The sequence below is a fragment of the Macrobrachium rosenbergii genome, chromosome 55 (assembly GCF_040412425.1).
Source record: "Macrobrachium rosenbergii isolate ZJJX-2024 chromosome 55, ASM4041242v1, whole genome shotgun sequence".
Lineage (NCBI taxonomy): Eukaryota > Metazoa > Arthropoda > Malacostraca > Decapoda > Palaemonidae > Macrobrachium > Macrobrachium rosenbergii.
The window spans coordinates 83284927-83304359 of record NC_089795.1 but is presented as its reverse complement, the minus strand read 5'-3'; the positions used below and the strand labels follow the sequence as shown (position 1 = coordinate 83304359).

The 19433-nt window shown below is 40.2% G+C and overlaps 1 protein-coding gene across 9 annotated transcripts in view; it reads right to left on the bottom strand.

Moving 5' to 3' along the window:
- Positions 1 to 19433, bottom strand: part of LOC136835532 (MAP/microtubule affinity-regulating kinase 3-like) — a 169007-nt gene that overhangs the window by 71887 nt on the left and 77687 nt on the right. For 7 of the 9 annotated variants that reach the window (XM_067099161.1, XM_067099166.1, XM_067099163.1 and 4 more), the window contains one exon: positions 12538 to 12594. The exons of the other annotated variants lie outside the window; for them this stretch is intronic. In XM_067099161.1, the coding sequence (XP_066955262.1) occupies positions 12538 to 12594 (57 nt within the window). The remainder of the gene's footprint in view (positions 1 to 12537; positions 12595 to 19433) is intronic. 9 annotated transcript variants of the gene reach the window in all.

The window sequence follows — 19433 nt, the reverse complement described above, 5'->3', positions numbered from 1 at the left end:
AAAGAAAGGTTATGGCAAAACTTTTATTTAGAAAGTTATACGGAAGGCATTGGGGTTGTAAAAACACAAACACGAGGGGACCAATAATCACGGTTATATTAAGATTACCCTCTCGTTCTATACCTTTTACATTACAAAAAACAAAAAAATATAATCTTGGATGGGTTACCAATAATTCAATATGCAAACGAGACAAAAGATGGGCGATATGGATATCTAGGGAAATGGAAAAGAGAGAGAGAGAGAGAGAGAGAGAGAGAGAGAGAGAGAGAGAGAGAGAGAGAGAGAGAGAGACCACAACAGTAAAAAGGTAAACAAAGTTATTGGCTTAACGTCAAGACAACGTTAAGAACTACAACGCCTTAAAAAGAAAATCACGCTACCAGGGCATTTGAGTACCTCTAACTAAATATGACTCTACTACACCACTCAGCTGCGTTGCTGTTGTACACTCACGCAGCAGAACATAAGGCTTGTTATTAAGAAGCCAACCCACCTGTCCAACCCGGAAGTCAATTTGGCACATACGTAACGATACCAGTCATTCCAAAATCACATGCCACAACTTGGTTTCTTTTGCTGGAATCAACACGAAGCAAATGAAATCTAAAAGCACACACCAAGTTACCAAACGGGGTCGAATCAAAATACGTGATACGGAACACATTCAAAATGTAAATTAAAATATGTGAACTGCTAACGGGTAATATTCATGATAAAAGTACAACAACGAAACATCACTCAACATACAACTGAATTAGATGTTACGTCTGCTAACCTGCAGACTTTGCTGTGGCCCTAACCCAAATCTTGATGACACGCAAGTGAACATCTTTGCTTAAAATCTTTCAAGTAAATCAGGCATGCATATGGCGAAAACTCCGTCTTGCATAGTGCCAAATTTTCAAGTGCATTCAGAGCAAAATATGTAGCGGCCTTGACATTATTCTGGTCTAATCATTCAACACCCCCAAAAGATTACCATACTTCAAGATGAATGGCAATTAACTTTTCGCTGAAGGTGAAAAACCAAAGCTCTACATTGACATCAAACTGCGTAAAGAAGCATACTTCAAAGATTGTAGGCGAGATGATTCATATCTCATACTATTTTCCTGTCGCTCATTCTATTTTTAAAGCGTCCTCTCGCAGGTGTTACACTTCCCAAGCCATCTCATTATTCGTAAATTGGACGAGACGGAGGCAAGGCTTACAATTTAGCGAGAGCTGATTCCGAGGAGAGATTCATGGAGCGCAGCGCAGGGTCGACCTCGAGATTCCCTCGAAGGGAGTCTAGATTGCAAACCTGTCATCACTCGTAACCCTATCCGAGAGAAATACGCAGAGAACAAAATCTTATCGACATGGGTTCAAATGCCACAATCCCACTTACGGTGAAGTGTCATTCAAAGGTAGCTAAGCGAATACAATTCAAGGGATCATAAAGGAGCGAATACTTTGCTCACGGGAAGAAATGGTTTTCTTGTGTATTTGTCGTTGTCCGATCAAGGTCAAATCACGGCACAAAAGCAAAAAGAAAGAGAAACAAACAGGCCAGACGCAGGTCTTTGAAAATCGCAAATCCACCTCTCCCCGCCCCAATTTCCACACAAACATAAACCCCCCGCTCTCCCTCCCCCACCCCAACGCCCCTCCCTCTCTCCTAATATAAAGGTGAAGAGTCCAAATACTGAGCAGAAACATCTTTCCCAAAACATTTCCATTCCAAACTCATTTTGTGCAACGTTCCATTGCCTTCCGGTGTAGCTTGCAATTTCTTTTATTGCCAATTTGCTTCGGTCAATTCATGGGGGACGCCAAGGAAGGAAAACATATAACCTAACAACATCTGATGGCCTCAAAGTAACGCTCTGCCGTTTATTGGTTTGTGCAAGCTGGAACCATGATAAAATCAAATACTGTCGACATAGTGGATACGAATATATTCGTGTTTAATTCTGCTAACAGTTCAATCAAATTAAGTTCAACTAAGCGAGAGAGAATTCTCCAACGTACTGGTGGATATAAACGACTACATTACATAGATTAATAAACGTCTTAGCGCAATCAGAAAATGAGTTATTTAAAAAAATGTGAGCACGAGTACATTACGCGAACACCATAACTGAATTCAACAGTCAATGAGGTTCCAGATTTAGGGGAATGAAATCTACATCATTAATATCGGCTGTACAAGAACCCGTATTCAGCACTTTTAATACTATTTCCTCAATCGTTTTTTAAATAAGCCCCGCCGCGTACACACACAAAAAAAAACTTCCTGCCAGTTAATTTCGCATTAGCCGGACATACTCTCATAGCTTGCAGCTAGGTATTTCCCTGTCAGTAATAACCATTTTCTCACAGGGCACACGTTTCCAACTCTTTATTTTTTGCATCGACAAATGTTTAACATTCCATTCCACACCCAGCCTTCCTTTGATGCTTGCAATCACACCCTTAAGTTTGCCTCCAGCTATCGACGTGGATGCGGCAGGCAGCTCATATGCTCGGATCAATCGCTATTGAAATGAAACCGCCCAAAATAATTCTTGAAGAGAACTTCGCCGACACTCAAGACACTCGCTTCGACGTCAAATTACTTATACAAATTAAGACACAAATGGACAAAATTAAGAGAAATTAACCTACATTACATCACGCGAATTGACATCGAAAACTTTCAGCCAACTCCGATGACGTGGTATTTGTGGAACGTAATGCAACTCTTCTTTACAATCGAAACTATTAACATGAACGCATGCAATTACAAACAACATCGTTCTGTTTGGGACGCTTCAACAAATACATTTTGAAACCAATATTTCTTGTCATTCGCCCAGTTAAGAGGTCATAATCTGCATCTCCAATCAAACTCAATCATAAGCCTTTATTATATCGTCGAGTTCAGTTTTGCAGCACAATGCATGGGTCGCCATTTTAAATGTCTTGAAATAAAGAACAAAACTACACTTCCGCTTATTGGTCGTCGCTCCTTCCTAGATTATAAAACACAGTAATATTCAGCAATAACTTCAACTGCATTCGATGAAAGACGAGACTCTGTTCGTAAATTAATGTGAAGCCGAAAAATAGTTTCTCAGGGAACGTCTCCTTCAAGAATGACCTATAAATCCTCCTCTCTTTTACCCTTTTTCAGTGAACATTGCAGCCGACCCCTTACTTTTTACCATATATTGAACATTTCGGTATCTCGAGAGAGTTTAGAGATAAGGAAGCGAAAAAACTACGGTAATTAGTCAGTTCAACAATTCTCCATGTTCGAAAAATTTACACAGACAAACATATACACACTCGTATTTACACACACACACACACACACACACACACACACACACACACACACATATATATACACACACACACATATATATATATATATATATATATATATATATATATATTAGAAATTATAGAAAGGTATCATATGAAGTTACATATATCTATCTATCTATATATACTGTATATATATATTTATATAGATATATATGTATGTAATTCCATATGATATCTTTCTATGCTTATATACCATCCAACTAAAATATGCAAGCAACATACAAACCCCGCCCTACAGCACACACAAAGCAAATCTAAGTACAACCAACTTTACTTTTTCTTTGTCCATCATCTTGCTATTGTATCTCGCAATTCTAATTCTCCACTTCCGCCTATTTGGACTGGCCTAACTAAAATTCCTTGTTACGAAATCTGAATCAGTTCCTTCCATCGTAAACTCTATTATTCAACTTGCACGTGTATTCGATTTATGAAACAGCAAACTCAGATATATACTCAACGCTTGTCCTAATTCCTAGGCCACCATATCGCAATTTCTAATCTTTATTTTCCTTCACAAAAAATACAATTGCAAACTATAAACAACAACGCAAAATGCTTTCCGTCGGTTCTGTAATTTTAAATTTACCCACTCGTCCACTTGTAACGTTTTCTTCCATTTCAACAGTCTTGACGACATCTGTTTTCATTGATTCGTAGCAGGGAAAAAATCATTTTTGCTGCTATTGCAATACTCTTCTTACATACATCTATCAATCTATATCAAAACCAGTTTTTAAAGCAGTGCTGACAATGGCAAGAAAAGTGTAAATTTTGATTTTCATTCTCGTCACCGAATGTACTGACGTCGGAACGTTTAATGAACTTATTTAAATGACGTTCTCATTCTCAAAATAAACGTTCAAGATTTAGCACAATGTTAAACGAACAAACACAAAGTATCCAACTTATTAATACACATTGGCATTTTTTGCATTGTTGTACCTTGAAAAATGCATATCATCTAAATATCTTTCCTGATGTTACTTTTCATTTCGCTTTCGTGTTTCCTCGTATTTATCTGTCGTCTAGTAATTAACAAATGCTATAACCACCACGGGTTTATCAGCGCGTAGTCGCGATACGATTAATAATACTATCAATAAACAAAGTAACAAGGATTATTACGTAAAGGACAAGAGTTCATCTGAAGATATGTTAGAATTAAAGCCTAACTCCACTCCTCCCTTTTCGACATGTTTAGGTTCCAAACAACAATTCGTCAATATAAGTTAATTTTCCATTACTCGAAATGTCGAGTAGCCCAAGACTGTGTTGGGTATTTACTGTGGACTACAACTATATTTCTTTTACCCTTGATGAGGTTATTTCTCTCATTAATATTGCACACGTTTTAAAATAATCGTCACTAGTGACCCCTCCCACCAAAACAGGTTAACCCCGCGAGTTCCACCGAGTCTTACGGTTGCCCGTCCGTTGAAGAAATTCTTACTTACATGGCTTCCTTTCGTGTCACGAGCCTTATACTATAATTCCTTATGTGTATTCACATAATGCGAACCTTTCACTGAAAACTTCTATAGCATTATTTCAACTGTACCTCTTCATAACGTAATGGAGTCTGCAAACACTGCCGTGTGTAAAAAAAAAATCAATTTAATGTTTACCATATTTTTATATGGTTTGTTTCTTGCTAATGTGAGAAAGTTACCTGTGGAACAGTTCCTACAACACTATTTCAAGGTGCCATATCCAACTACAATTGTCCCCTGTACTGGGTCGCTGGAATGGCCAGTAGTATTGCATCTTAGTCCAACAGGCACGATATCCAGGCATTTGTTTCAAAGCTGATTTGTGATGTTTTTTGGGATAAAGCAAAGTATACACACCGATTTGGTTGTGGGTATCGCGATCAAATAATGACGCACGAAGAATTTCAGCTCAGCTAGGTTGCATAAAATTGGTCGGGGTAGTACAGATTAAGAAACCAGTCCTAAAATTGTGGAAATCGTGTGACAATGGCGTCCGGTTTATCTGAATGTGTTGGTAGATTTAAAACCAAACCGGCTATGATTCTGCATATGTTTGTAAAGTCGGTCAGACTACATCGCCTATTTAATTTTGAAACTTCACATGATTTTCTCGTGAATCTAGCCGAGACAAGAGAAGTGTTTGCAAATAAAGACGTAAATGGACTTGGCACACTGTTATCAGTATCGCTAATTATGATAGAGAGAGCGAGACCGAGTACAGTTCCTTGCGGGATAGCTAATGACACGGGATGGTTTGGATATTGTTCCATCAGCTAATAATTAAGAGAAGATTGTGTATCCAAGCTCCAACAGCTGCAAAAGTCCAATGTTCTTGAGCTTGTTGCATAATACGAAGTGATCAACTTTGGTGAAAGCTCTGGCAAAGTTAATGTTAGAGTTGAATTCGCTGGATGATTTACGGATTCTGATTACAAACTCTGGATGATTAACTGGGATATTGTAGACCATCTTTGTGTATTATGTTGGTTGGGAAGATACATAGTTACAATCAGATTTTTGACGACTGCTTTCTTGATCTTTTCCTAAAGATCATTGCTATGTTGGGTGTTTACTGGCTAAAGCCGGTTTCATTTCCAGCGACAGTTTTCGCTGTTGAGTCGAATCCAAAATTTAGGCGAAAGGCCAAGCGCTGGGACCTAAGAAGTCATTCGGCGCTAAAATTTATGTTGAAACAATTGTAAGGAGAAAGGTTGAAAGTAAAGTGGAAAATGAGAATATGAGGTGGAGTAAAATGAATGAAATGGGTTGCAGGTAGTGGCCAAAGGGACGCTGCATAGCCCCTTAAATAATGTGTACAGTGCACCGCGTGAAGTGCACTGAAGGCAGTACTCCCCTACGGGGAAGCTTTTGTTGTTGGACTTCAATGCTGGACGCGTCGTGATGTGTCTGAAAACTTTTGCAATTATTTGTTACTGGTTCTCGCTTTACAAGACAGATGGGTTTCTTTGGCCCTTTTCTTCGTGGCAAAAAACAGTATTAGAAAGAGCGACAGACAGAAAGACGCCTATTTCGGAGAGCACACCGGAAGCTGGCGGTAAAGAAGAAACATCCGCTCCGGAAAGTTAGGACGGCAGCAGTGTGTTCCAAAACAGTGGCGTACCCGAGGGATTTTCGGTTTCTGATTAAATATTTACATAGAGAAGTCGCATGAAGGTGAAATTTTTAATAAAACATAGTGAACAATAAAGGGAATGTATTATACGGGTGTCAGAAACTGTCAATCAAGGCTTCGGCTGTCTATTTTTCCACATTAACTCTTTGTAAGCAATTTAAATGCTACAGGTTTTATACGACTTCACATGCTGAATATTTAGGCCAGTACTTTTTAATTTATGCTTCTCAATTTGAGAAATTTTTGTTTAATTATCTTATGGCTTCAACTACCCTTCACCAACCTAAATAAACCTACAATGTTAAATTACGACTCATTTTCGAACTATGATTATCTCCTAGTATTCAGTGCAGATGGCGTCAAACATTGATCGCATTTCAAAACTTGTCACATTCGCCCGAACTTCCGAGTAATTTGGAAATGGCCATTATTCAAGCTACAAATGCATTATTGTTTCAAACGTGTGAAATACTTAAGTATGCCTATCATCATCAGGAAAGAGAGAGAGAGAGAGAGAGAGAGAGAGAGAGAGAGAGAGAGAGAGAGAGAGAGAGAGAGAGAGAACCCATTAACTACACAAACTTGGGAGATATTTAATAAACTGGAGCCATTTGTCTTAAGAATAAATGTCACATAGACTGATAGTGACAAAGCTGTATTCTACAAGGTTCTGTCCGGAGAGAGAGAGAGAGAGAGAGAGAGAGAGAGAGAGAGAGAGAGAGAGAGGATGTCCGGAACTTAACATTCGCTATACAGTGGCGTTCTCGATAACCATCAGAATAACGAATGAATTCGCTTCTACGATTAGCTGCAGTAGTGTCGATGACAACCTTGGTAACGTGTTTATTACGATCTTACCCATTTTATGACGTAGTAGTATTAGGAGATCATGAATGAATATTATTATTATCATTAATTATCTGTTCATTAGGAAGAAGTGTGAGGATGTAAAGGGAAATACGGTTAAAAAAATTAGTACAAATAAACGATAAAAATATATTAAAAACATATAATCAAACCGTAATGTTCATCGACGACGTTGGGTGAGCCAGGCGTGGAACCTCGAACGAACGTCCCATTCCGATGCCCAGTTAAAACAAACAAGCGATGTCTTTGAACATAAAAGGGCCCTTCATACTTTTCCAAGAGTTCGCTCTTGGTCCGCTTCGAGCATCGTTCATCTCAACTCGAACAAAACTGAAATGAGCAGGTCGCCTCCTACCTTGGTTGAGTGGCGAATACGGTACACTCCCACTGCAAAAGCCGTATGGATGGACAAGATCAATCTCACCCCGCTTCACTCCTTCCTTCCCCTCTCATGTGTCTCATCGAGCCAACCTACACTCGAACATCTATCGCCGAAGTCCATGCAAGGGGCCAGAGAAAGAGAGAGAATCTCATGAATGAGGATTACCTCGCAAAACCTCCTCCCATTTTGACCGGAAAAATTATGTAATTGAACACTCGTACCTGGTGTTCCTCTCTCTCTCTCTCTCTCTCTCAGAGCCGAATAATACAACTACAATTTTAGGGAACGCGTCCATGTCGTTCCCTCTTCCTTACCCGTTTCGCGAATCGAACGCTAGTGGCCCAGTTTGTGGGATGCGTGAGCTACCAAAGCATTGAATATCAAGAGATACAACACCTCGTTTGTTCTTTGCTTCATTCCAACGGAAATTTAACGAATACAATTCAAATGCGCTAGACTGATTTTCCATGCAACAGAGGCATACTTAAGTACAAATACCTGAGAGAAATTTTGTTAACCACATGTAGCACATTCCCGATAAGGAACTATACTATAAAATGCAGTAAAACCATACTATCGTAACGGAAGTTAAGCTACCGCACCCACGCTGATGAATGTTGAATCATTTTCACTCGTCCGTTTGTATTTCACAATGTAAAATGCAAACGTTCCGCCCTCCCTTATAAAAATGGAATTCACACGACCGCCCCAGTATCAATGCTGTGCTCAAAGCAGGCGCGCGCGCGCGAACAGCCAGATCCGTCTTCTTGGGCATTGCCTCTTTAATGTTGCCAGGAAATTCCCACCGCCTCCTCTTTCTCCGAAGAGGACCCCGGATGATGGAATCATGAGGCAACGTACAGATAAACGAGAATACCAGAGCCAGATGTGAAAAAATACGAGAGAAAAAGGAGACAAAATAAAAAAATAAAAATTATCTTAAAAAGATGACCAACGACGACTACCTATCTACTCTCACAATTTCATTTCTGTTCATAGCCTGTACATGCATGAATGGTAAGCGTTTCTTGTAAATGATATACCTCCTACATACTTCACATTTCCGGCCCTACGTTCGTCTTTCTTATCACTATGTGCAATTACAAATGGATAACTGGTTTCATGAATGTTTTTTTTTTTTTAAATGCACTTCTTTACAATCTCTCCGTCTGGCTTTGCACCGTACTAATTTTCAACTAAGAACGGGAATATTAAGCCAGAAATATATTAAATATATGTAATTCTTCGTCCTAATTAGCGTATTTCAACTAATGACTCCAAATCAACCGGATCACAACTGTCTGACGGTTCCGATTAAATCTTTAATGCATAAACTAAATAACCACAAGAATATGTGACGAAATTCGAAGTTATTTCCTAGTTGAGAAAACCTAGCGAGGTCAGTTAAACAATACAGATTCATTCGAAGCTGCATAATGGATTTCGAGACGTCCAATGAAGAACCTGGCCGTTCTTACATAAACGAGCCGTACACGCGCTTGTAAAGTACATTCACAACAAATTTTTCTATCGATATTAAACCAACATCGCGGCCAAATTCATGGCAAAGGGAACGTCCATGAAATGCATCTCTCATCCATGACGGAGCTGACGCTAAGCGGAAATGCAATCAGGGGTCCTTTGCCTAATCATGGACTCTTGGAAAGCTCCTCCCAGGGGACACACCACGTCATCCACAAAACCTACAACCTACGCGCCTAACGGAGAGCTCTCAATAATGATTGGCCAGACGTTACAGCATTCTTTTTAGTAAACTCACCCACTCACGGAGCAAAGAAAAAATAAATTCTTCCTTACTGAGGCGTCTGTCGAGGGTCAGAATACTTATCGCTTCGGAGAGATACTGGAAAAAATAAAAGCTGCAACGTTTAATGCGCTGCCTTCGTCGTCGAGTAACTAGATAGCTTCATGCAGTCTTTCCAGGAAGAGGGATAGATACTTGGTCATCGAAGCTCAGGGAGGAGAGAGGATGACGGTGGGCTACGTTATGCTCCTTCTGGACGGTATGCCAGAACCGCATACCAATAGAGACCACGCCTGGGGTGCTAACAATTTTAAGTGGTAGGTGGACTGGTAAGAGTGGTACTTAGGCAGGGTACCACGATCACTCGGTTTCACAATGCCCTCAAGTTTCAGTCATGGACGAAAAGGGACGGACCTTAAAAGGGTCTAACACGGGAGTTGATGGATATCGCCCTAAAAAACATTCCAGGATGTCATAAAAAAATTTCAAGGTACAAGGTAAAATTTCAATTTTTTGGAACGATCCTTGAAAACAATCGACTAAGACTTGAGAGAGAGAGAGAGAGAGAGAGAGAGAGAGAGAGAGAGAGAGAGAGAGAGAGAGAGAGAGAGAGAGAGAGAGAGCAGGTAAAAAGAGGACAGGCCCGAGTTCTACGGCCGATGATCGTAACGATCTTTCATCTCTGCTTCAGACCCCCCCCTCCCTCAAACCACCAAACTTCCCCGACTGTAACCCACGCCAACATGCCGCCCCTAGCAATTTGGCAGTGAGTACCAGTTCAAACTACCGTTCGCGGTTGTACAAGAAGTGGTTTCAAAGAAAACTTCGTCTACACATTACACTCTTTTTTTTTTATGGAGACGGGAGCTTGAATGAGCTACATTGACAAGCCAGATTACTCTGAAAAAAATACTTCATTCACAAACTCAATGAATTCTTGCAATGAATAGCAAGGCATTACAACCGTATTCGCTTACATTATGGTGACGGAAATATTTCACGACCCACCCCATGAAAGACGAACAAACGAACGCATCAAGTACAGATGAACTACAATGTAGGGCGGTTCCGTCAACAATGACTCACTTTTACAATAAAAGCACTAAGCTCAACAACACATTCTCTCTCCTTACAGAGAGAGAGAGAGAGAGAGAGAGAGAGAGAGAGAGAGAGAGAGAGAGAGATTGAATCTCCTGAACATTGACATACTGGTTTAATCCATTCTATTAACTTCCCATTTAAAAAAAAAAACTTGCCTAGGTAATTCTAGCAATTTTATATAAAGAACAATTTTATCTAATAAAAATACGGAAAGGGACTACGAAACGACTAAAAGAATTCTACTTGGTAGTACTAAGACAGTAAATGCGCCAAGGCTACATGGGGTCTGGCAATTGTAGAAAATGTGCACGATGTCATTGTATCTACTGCAAATTACTTTACTGCCAACATATGCAATAGATGTACAAGTAGAAAAATCAGTGATGAAGCAAAAGTAAATCTAACTCCAGAAATATTACGCAATGCCCCCGGTGAAAAGAGTTGGGAATATCAATACTCGTATGTTTTGCCCATGAGAGAGAGAGAGAGAGAGAGCGTAGTTATTGCTATTCCCGTGCGAGTGCTGAGTAAATAATCCAAAGAATACGACTCAGATGTGCAATTCAGCCTGAAGTAGATCCAGCGCCCTTCTAGATCCATGTCTTAGCAGTTACAATACAATCTATGTTGTTACTGTTCATTACTTCAAGTTGTACCTTGCAGCTACATAGATCCAGTTGGAGAAGACACTACTGCAGACCTCTAGAAGAGAGATGCGAGTTCAATTAAAGCGAGTGTGAACCAAAATGGATATCGTGGTAGAAAGCAAAAGGTTAGCATGTAAAAGGAAAGGAGAGAGAGAGGAAGAAAAGAAGCTCGAACAAAAACCTTCAAATAAGTTTAGAAAGTGCAAAAGCACACGCACAAACTCACACGCACACTAAAACCAAAGCAAACCTAGAGTCTGAAATAAAAGCTACTCGTGAGAACGTGCAATTAATAAATAAAAACCAAAGCACACACTTATTCACAGACACCCTTTTGAAACGTGGGAAAAAAGGTTGGAGAGGGAGGGGGGGGGGATTAAAACATTGACAAAACTGGGTACGTGTATGCACACACACGCACACACCTGACGAGTAGCACATAATCAACTCGCTTTCACTTTCTCCAAGGGGCGTTTCACTTTTGGCCATTTTCTCCGGCAGAGTCTCTGAGAGCTCGTGCACTTGAAATCATGCGCCCCCCTCCCCCCCAACAAATCCCCTGCCCTTTACACAGAGACACAGACACACACACACATACACAAGATGACACTGTAATGTCTCCTGTCTTCTACACATTTCATCAGTGAATGACTGACTTGATTCCATAATCCAAGCAAACAAAACAAAACAAATAACAAAAATCAATCGATGAGTGAGAGGGAGAGAAAAGTGTGAGAAAGATATCTCCTGCAGAACAGCCACAAAACCTCTGGGGGTACTACCTCGTCGAGGCCCTCCTGTGAGAATTGTGCATTTTCCGTATTGATTTTTTAAAGCAATGACGTAAGCCTTGGGTGTGCGGCATATCGAACTGCTTGAGAGAGAGAGAGAGAGAGAGAGAGAGAGAGAGAGAGAGAGAGAGAGAGAGAGAATCCTAGCTTCAAAACTAGATGATCAGTCATGTATCACACGAAACTCCACCGCACTACTGACATACTAAGCCTCTGGCCACTCACACACAACACGTAGAGGCAAACTTAAAACGAAAGAGACGGAGGAGAGTGAATAGGACATGGAGACGAAGGTGCAGTGCAGGCCGAGGAAGCAGGTAAATCTTCTTAGGGATTAGGGGACAGGAGCTAAAAGGAACTCGGGATCAAGGACGCTGTAATGATCAGAAGGTGAGAAGGAACACACTCGAGAGCGGAGGAGAGGTGCAAAAGGTGGTGATGACTGCTGGAGGATGTCAATGTGAAAGTTAGTGTCTTTCTATCAGAGACCAAATACCTCACCCTTGGTCTGTGTCCCTTATCGGCCGCTTTACTGGAAGTCTTGCTGCTGTCACTCACCTAGAATAAAAATACAACAACAAAGAAGTTATAACAGGGGAACTGGAGAGTGGTCCCTACCAACAAATCAAATCTATAGCTCGAAAATTAAAAACACTGATATCACAATACAACAACAACATTCCTTTAATTATGAACGTTAGAATTCTTCCCATCTACGATTTAACATTCCAAAAATAAATATATAACGCTACACAAAAACTGACAAGACTTTTTACACTTTGTAATCATATGCAGGATTTTAGAAAATAAAGATTTCAGGAAATCATCTTATCTAAGTATACAAAAACACATTTATAATTTTTTTCATTATATTACACAAAAAGCAAGACTCAACAGGTCCAATGCAATCAAAATGAAAAGTCCACGACCCTTAAAAGTATGTGATGTTTGGTACTTGCAGAGACCGCAAATGTTTTACATATCCCTTAAATCTACGCAACAATGACAACCAGTTACGACTAGTCCCACAACCATGGCCAACCAACAATATAGCGATCATGGGTTAAATTATAACCGTGGTTTAACATGGGTAAGTATTTATACTCAATACAACATGGCACAATAAGCAAACGCGCACAATTAATGTTAGTTCAGCTTAAAAAACACTCAAATGTTTTTACAACCAAAAAAATAAAAATCGTAGGATCCTTCAAGTGAAGGATGCTTTCCGTACTGCAGCGGGGCGCAAATGCTAATATGGGGACAGATAGATAGATAGCTAGATAGAGAGGCATTCAGGAGGAAAGAGTGTTTGCGTCCAGGTCAACGGCTCCATGAGCACTAAGTACAAAAGAATGTCTGCAGTTCTGAATATGCGAACTAAAAGCACGTTTTAAAACAAAACCACAGCACAGTATGCAAGAAAGCTGTCCAAGAGGAAAGTACAGTTCCAACACGATGCCAGACACTTCCAACACAATATCCCCGAGAGAGAGAGAGAGAGAGAGAGAGAGAGAGAGAGAGAGAGAGAGAGAGAGAGAGAGAGATTGCATGACTCATCCTACCAACATTATCTATCTTAAGTGTCTCATTTCCCCAACTGCACTCCCCACCATTCCCCCCTCCTACTCCCCTCCTTATCCTTCTCCCGCTGTCTGTAACCTTCTTCCAAATTCCCCACGGGAGGAGGGAGGGGTTTGTTCATGGAAGGGAAGCAGAGGGAAGGGGGAGGGGGGTAGAGAATGGAACATGACCACAACTGCTGGCTGCCATGAAGCCGGTCTATCCAAGGCGACCCCCTTCTCCCCCAGGCCTTCTTTCTCAGTAACATTATTGGGCTCACAGGGAATAGAAGCAGCACAATGCCCTGCGACCTTCCAACGACCGGGCAAGCAGGGAGGCGCGGGCTATCACCACTAGGAAACTGAATTTTTCAAGACAATCTTAGTTAGAAGAAAAAAAAAAATAAAATAAAATAAAATAAAATAATATATATATATATATATATATATATATATATATATATACTATATATATATATATTAGGAAAAAGGTAAATTCAAGTAGATGGTACAAATGTAAAAACATCCACTTTTACCTACATGCGGGAGTTCAACACCCACTTGTGCGATTTCATGCCGAAAATCAACGATTTATACGAAATGCTTCTCTCCAGTATCACGTAATCACATAACAACGAAGACGTAAACAAACAAACAAACGCTAATCTACAATCATTCACGTTATTATGGTCTTATCAACCCAAAGAAAATGCCCCTTATAGTTTAACCTCATAATAGTCGAGAGAGGCGAGGTAAATAAAAGATAAAACGAACTTTCAAGGTAAGTTGGCCCTTTATCAGTGATTCACCCGCTCAAAATACATACTACATCTCAAGTTCATTGCACAACCTGTTCTAGGAGACATCTATTTATTAATTTTACACACACCACATATATATATTAATATATATATATATATATATATAGTATATATATACATATATATATATATATATATATATATATACACTCAAATTTGTATATATGGGTGTGTATTTGTGTATATGTATTTGTTAGTTCAGAATATACACTGTGATTCATTTCTTCCTTGTGGTATTTCGCTTTTACACAGCACGTGTTCCTGAGAGTTAACAGCACACACGCGCACCAGCACACACAGCCTTAACATTCCAATCTAAATTCATACTTCAGTAGGAGACAAATCAGCTTTTGCGAGAGAAATTATAACATTTCAAGTGGTCGACACTTAATCTGATACCACCATCAAGATATGACCTGTCTTAGAAGAATAAAAACCTCGACACACTTTTTAACCAGAAACCAGCTCTTGTAAGAAAACCACAGTTAATTCTGAGTACGATTTATAAGCACTCAAGGCAACTTAATCGGATGTGCACCTAGTAAGTCTTTAAATATGCAACAAAATATGCTGTACCCATACCCATGTGTGTGTTTGCATGTGAAAAGTTTCTGAGGGGCAGGAGAAAACGAGGTTCAGGCGGCAATGGGGAGGGAGAGGGGGAGGGGCTGAAGGGAGACCTCTTTTCCATTTCCATCACTATTGCCACTTTAAATCAATTTCCAAGGGACGTTTACACTACACAGTCATGCAGTATACCAACTCGCACCAAGGGGAAAAACAAAGTCGTAATTCCCATTACTTTTATCCTTACTACCTCCTGACTAAGAACAAATAAGATGTCCAGAAAAATTAAAAGTTCAATGATCACAAGAAATACTTCCTTTGATTATGGCTCGGGAGGTATTATCTTTATTTTCATAATTAAACTGTCCTTTGAATATCAGACGCGCGCGCGCGCACACGCACACACACACACACACACACACAGAGCAAGTCATTTGATGATGTTTCCAACTTTTCATTGTGTGTAAACGCACGAGCGCAACAGTTGTAAAGTAGGTAAATCACTTACAGTATAACAGGCTATCCCTACCAAACAGAGAGATGCTCCAGTTACCAAAAATGACTATAAAAAAGGCTTGCCCCCAAGCTCGCTCAACTCCTCCAATTTCATAAATGTGATGGACAACCTTTGACATTTTGGGACAACAAAGGCACACGCCATGACTATCATTCTTCATAAATACAACCCAAACACTAGCAGCGCAAGAAATGGCCAAATTGGGGGGTCTCCAAATCAGAGATGACGCCACAAAGCCATCACAAAACAAGCCATGGAAATAATGGGAAGGTAAGTGGCTCAGGCACGAGAATTGCCATCAAAATGCCACTCGAGCAACGTCTACTGTCGTTGCCTTGGAGACTTGTTGCCAAATTATGACACGAGAACGAAAACTCGACAAAAACACTTTTAACACATCTAAATTAAATCCGTTATGCTTGTGAGCGCATGTGCCTCTTGCCTCTCTCTCTCTCTCTCTCTCTCTCTCTCTCTCTCTCTCTCTCTCTCTCTCTCTCTCTCTCTCCTACGTTCTTTGGGCTAGGCAGCAATGACATTTCGACACGACAAAATATACACTAGAAAATTTTAGCCCATTTACCTAAAATGGCGAGATTAACTTCAAACATTCAGGATACAAAATCCTTCAAATATGCTATCACTTGTCCAACATTATTATCCAACAGCGGAAGCTACCTCCAGAAAACATGCAAACTTATGTCACTAGCACCAAACATTATCACGATTTTTGAGAAAATAATAATGAAAGCCAACGTCCTACCAACAAGGTTTCACTGATAAAGTGTCGGACAAGAAACTGTTCTCGGTACTGTTCTCTTTCTTGTGGCAATTAGTGATATTCAAAATCGGCCACACTCACTTATATCTTTACATACCAACGATTCACTTGTCTCAGTCATTTCAGCGACCCTGATACTAACTTGGTCTGGCACCTTGCACTGAAATCCACAGTCAGATACATCATCACTGCTTTCAATAACCGCAGTGAGTAATAACTATGTCAGCACAGGTGGGTAAATTCCCCACTGAGGGAACTCCCCACCGCCGGAGGAACTGATTAGGTTAACTTCCAGTATCACCCAATGAAACAATAACAAATTATATTAAGTTTATGTCCCATCAACGTCTCACGGGGAACAGTTCTGGGTTCCTCTAGATAATCTGCAATGTTCGTTTATATCTTTATCTGCTGACGATTGATACGAGCTAAGCCTGGCCGGAGAGAGAAGGAAATCTTTATTGAGAACAGATGGGAGCCCTTTGGTAGAAAATCAGTTCCATTCTGTTACTATCTTGATGCAGACGGAAACACCAAAAGGTGAAAGACTTAGGTGTCATCAGCAGTTGGCAAGGATACTGTCAAAATTTTAGCTTAAGCTACCGGTGACGTCGAACAGTCCAATCAAAGTTGAGCCCAAATTATAGCTTGCCTCCTAGTTTGGTATCCACGTGCAATTATAACCAAATAAATGCACTAGAGAGGGTGCAACGCAACTGCCTACACAATACATACAAACATGTGAAAAATCTCTTGACATTCCCTAATCTGCTAGACCGAAAACGATGGAACTTAACCGAATCCAGTGTAGGTATGCACATTAAAAATAATATACACTTGTAAAAACAAAAGCGTGCTTAGTTCCAAATCTGCCGACACCCATTAACACCACGCACCTTTGCCTTTCAATCCCACAACAGTACTAAAACTGATGTCAAATGCGCTCTCTCTCTCTCTCTCTCTCTCTCTCTCTCTCTCTCTCTCTCTCTCTCTCTCTCTTATTATTCAAATGTTCGTACATCTGACACCCTTTTTAGGCTAAGATTCAAATTCATTTTACATACTGCCACCATAACGCGAAAAATGCTGCAATGAGACGCTGGAACCCGGTACCACAATACCTCAAAAGGAACATGCACCATGGGACGCATATGCGGTCATCCATCGAAAACCACCAGAAGAACCTAATTCAATATAACTGAACAGCAGTGTGAGGCACCTAAAATTAATAACCTCACTTGGACATTTTAATACAAAAGCCAATTTCACGACATACTACCAGCACACTCCCCAGGCCCTTACGGCGACTCTATCTATTTCTTACGCAATATTATGATCCAATTTTACAGATCAATAATGCTTAAGAAGCCTTCAATATGCTCCCTAGACTATCAAATTTTTGGCGCAATGCTACGAACTGCGCAAATTATTGATCGTCTAGCGTGCCCTTTGCATCAATGCCATTCCTTTCCATATATACAAAAATATCAAGAGTTCTCCATTCTGGTGTATATAGTTTCTAACAATACACACACGATTTGAAGGCCATCTTTTCACCGTAATCACCTCCTCTGTCATAACACTGAAATGCGGATAGCCACGAAAAGAAGTAACTTCCTACTTTCCTCTATCCATCTTAGCCAAAACATCTGCTCCTAGGTATCAGAATGGCTCGATCTCTTCTATTCCTCGGTGATCATTACATGCATTAATCAAACCTCCGTCCACGCATAACATATTCTCCGAACCTTTCTCCTTCTGACAATCATTTCAGGTGCATCAAACAAGTGGCTAAGAATAGGAGACGCTTTCTAGCATACATTCGTGATATTCCTGCATATTCACCATGACAGGTTTCACTTATTTTCTCCTTGCTCTCCTACATCTGTGATGAAGACAAGATTAATAAATCATTATGAAGCACAGCCCAAAATACAAGTAGGAATATATATAACTTGACAACTTTCTATTATTTTCTCAGTCCCCCTTTTAAAGTAAGCAAGCAAGCAAGCCTATACATGCGCGCACAATAATGCTGAGAGAGAGAGAGAGAGAGAGAGAGAGAGAGAGAGTAGGAATATAAATAACCTGACAAGTTTCTATATTTTATCAGTCCCCCTTTCTGAGAGAGTAGAGAGAGAGAGAGAGAGAGAGAGAGAGAGAGAGAGAGAGAGAGAGGCATGATTGTCAATTCCCTGAGAGCTGCACTTCCATCCACTCGTAGAAAAAACGATTTCCACCACAGCAAGTCAAATCATGGCGAATCCCTGCAAAAAGTTCCACTTTCACTCGGCTCCCTCAGCTCTCAGTTCTTTCAAAATTTCACTAAGAAAACAGAAAGTGGTCTCTCCTTAAATGGGCCCCCACCTCCCTCTAAACTGTAATAAATAACTCCACATCCGGTCGCAATTTATCCTTAAAACTTGAGCATTTTAACTGGAGGATAAAACACCGGCATCTGTGCACACCAGTAGTTAAGATGTAATAATGTACAAGATGAGGTTTTCGGTTTACACTGAAAGCACTAAAGTAAAGGAACATGTTTAGTCAACATTCTACTTCCTCCGAGCCCTAATTACACAGATCCCAAGTTCAACACATTGAGACTATTCATGGACTCATTAAACATACTTCCTGTAAGTTATAAAGACATTACCATGATTATCCACCAAACAAGGCTGTTTTGAGGAAAGTGATTGTTGATATGACTGGTCATTATACAGTGAAGGTCAGGAAACATTGGGGAATATGAGAAACTGCCTGTCAAGGGATTCAGGCTACTTCCGACTGTGGCAAATGAAATATCAAAGTTTCACTTTCCACGTGCTTGCATAAACAAGCACAACCAAAGGCAAAATAGAACGCACAAGGAAGCTGTTTCAACGTCAAATCCTGACGATTACTACCACTGCTACTCTAAACTCCACTTGTTAAAAAGCAACTCGCCAGTACGATTGGACAGCGATTTCGAGATGAACTCCAACAGCCCAGAGGATTCAGTTCCCTTGAATGAAATGAATGAAAAGAAAAGCAAACCAGCTCAGAAGGGTGAGATGAAGGCTCAAGTTCAAAACAAGAGGATTTGTGGGGGAAACAAGATTTCTACAAACAAAGCTCTGGCGTGATGACGTCAGTGATCGAAGATCCTTGGC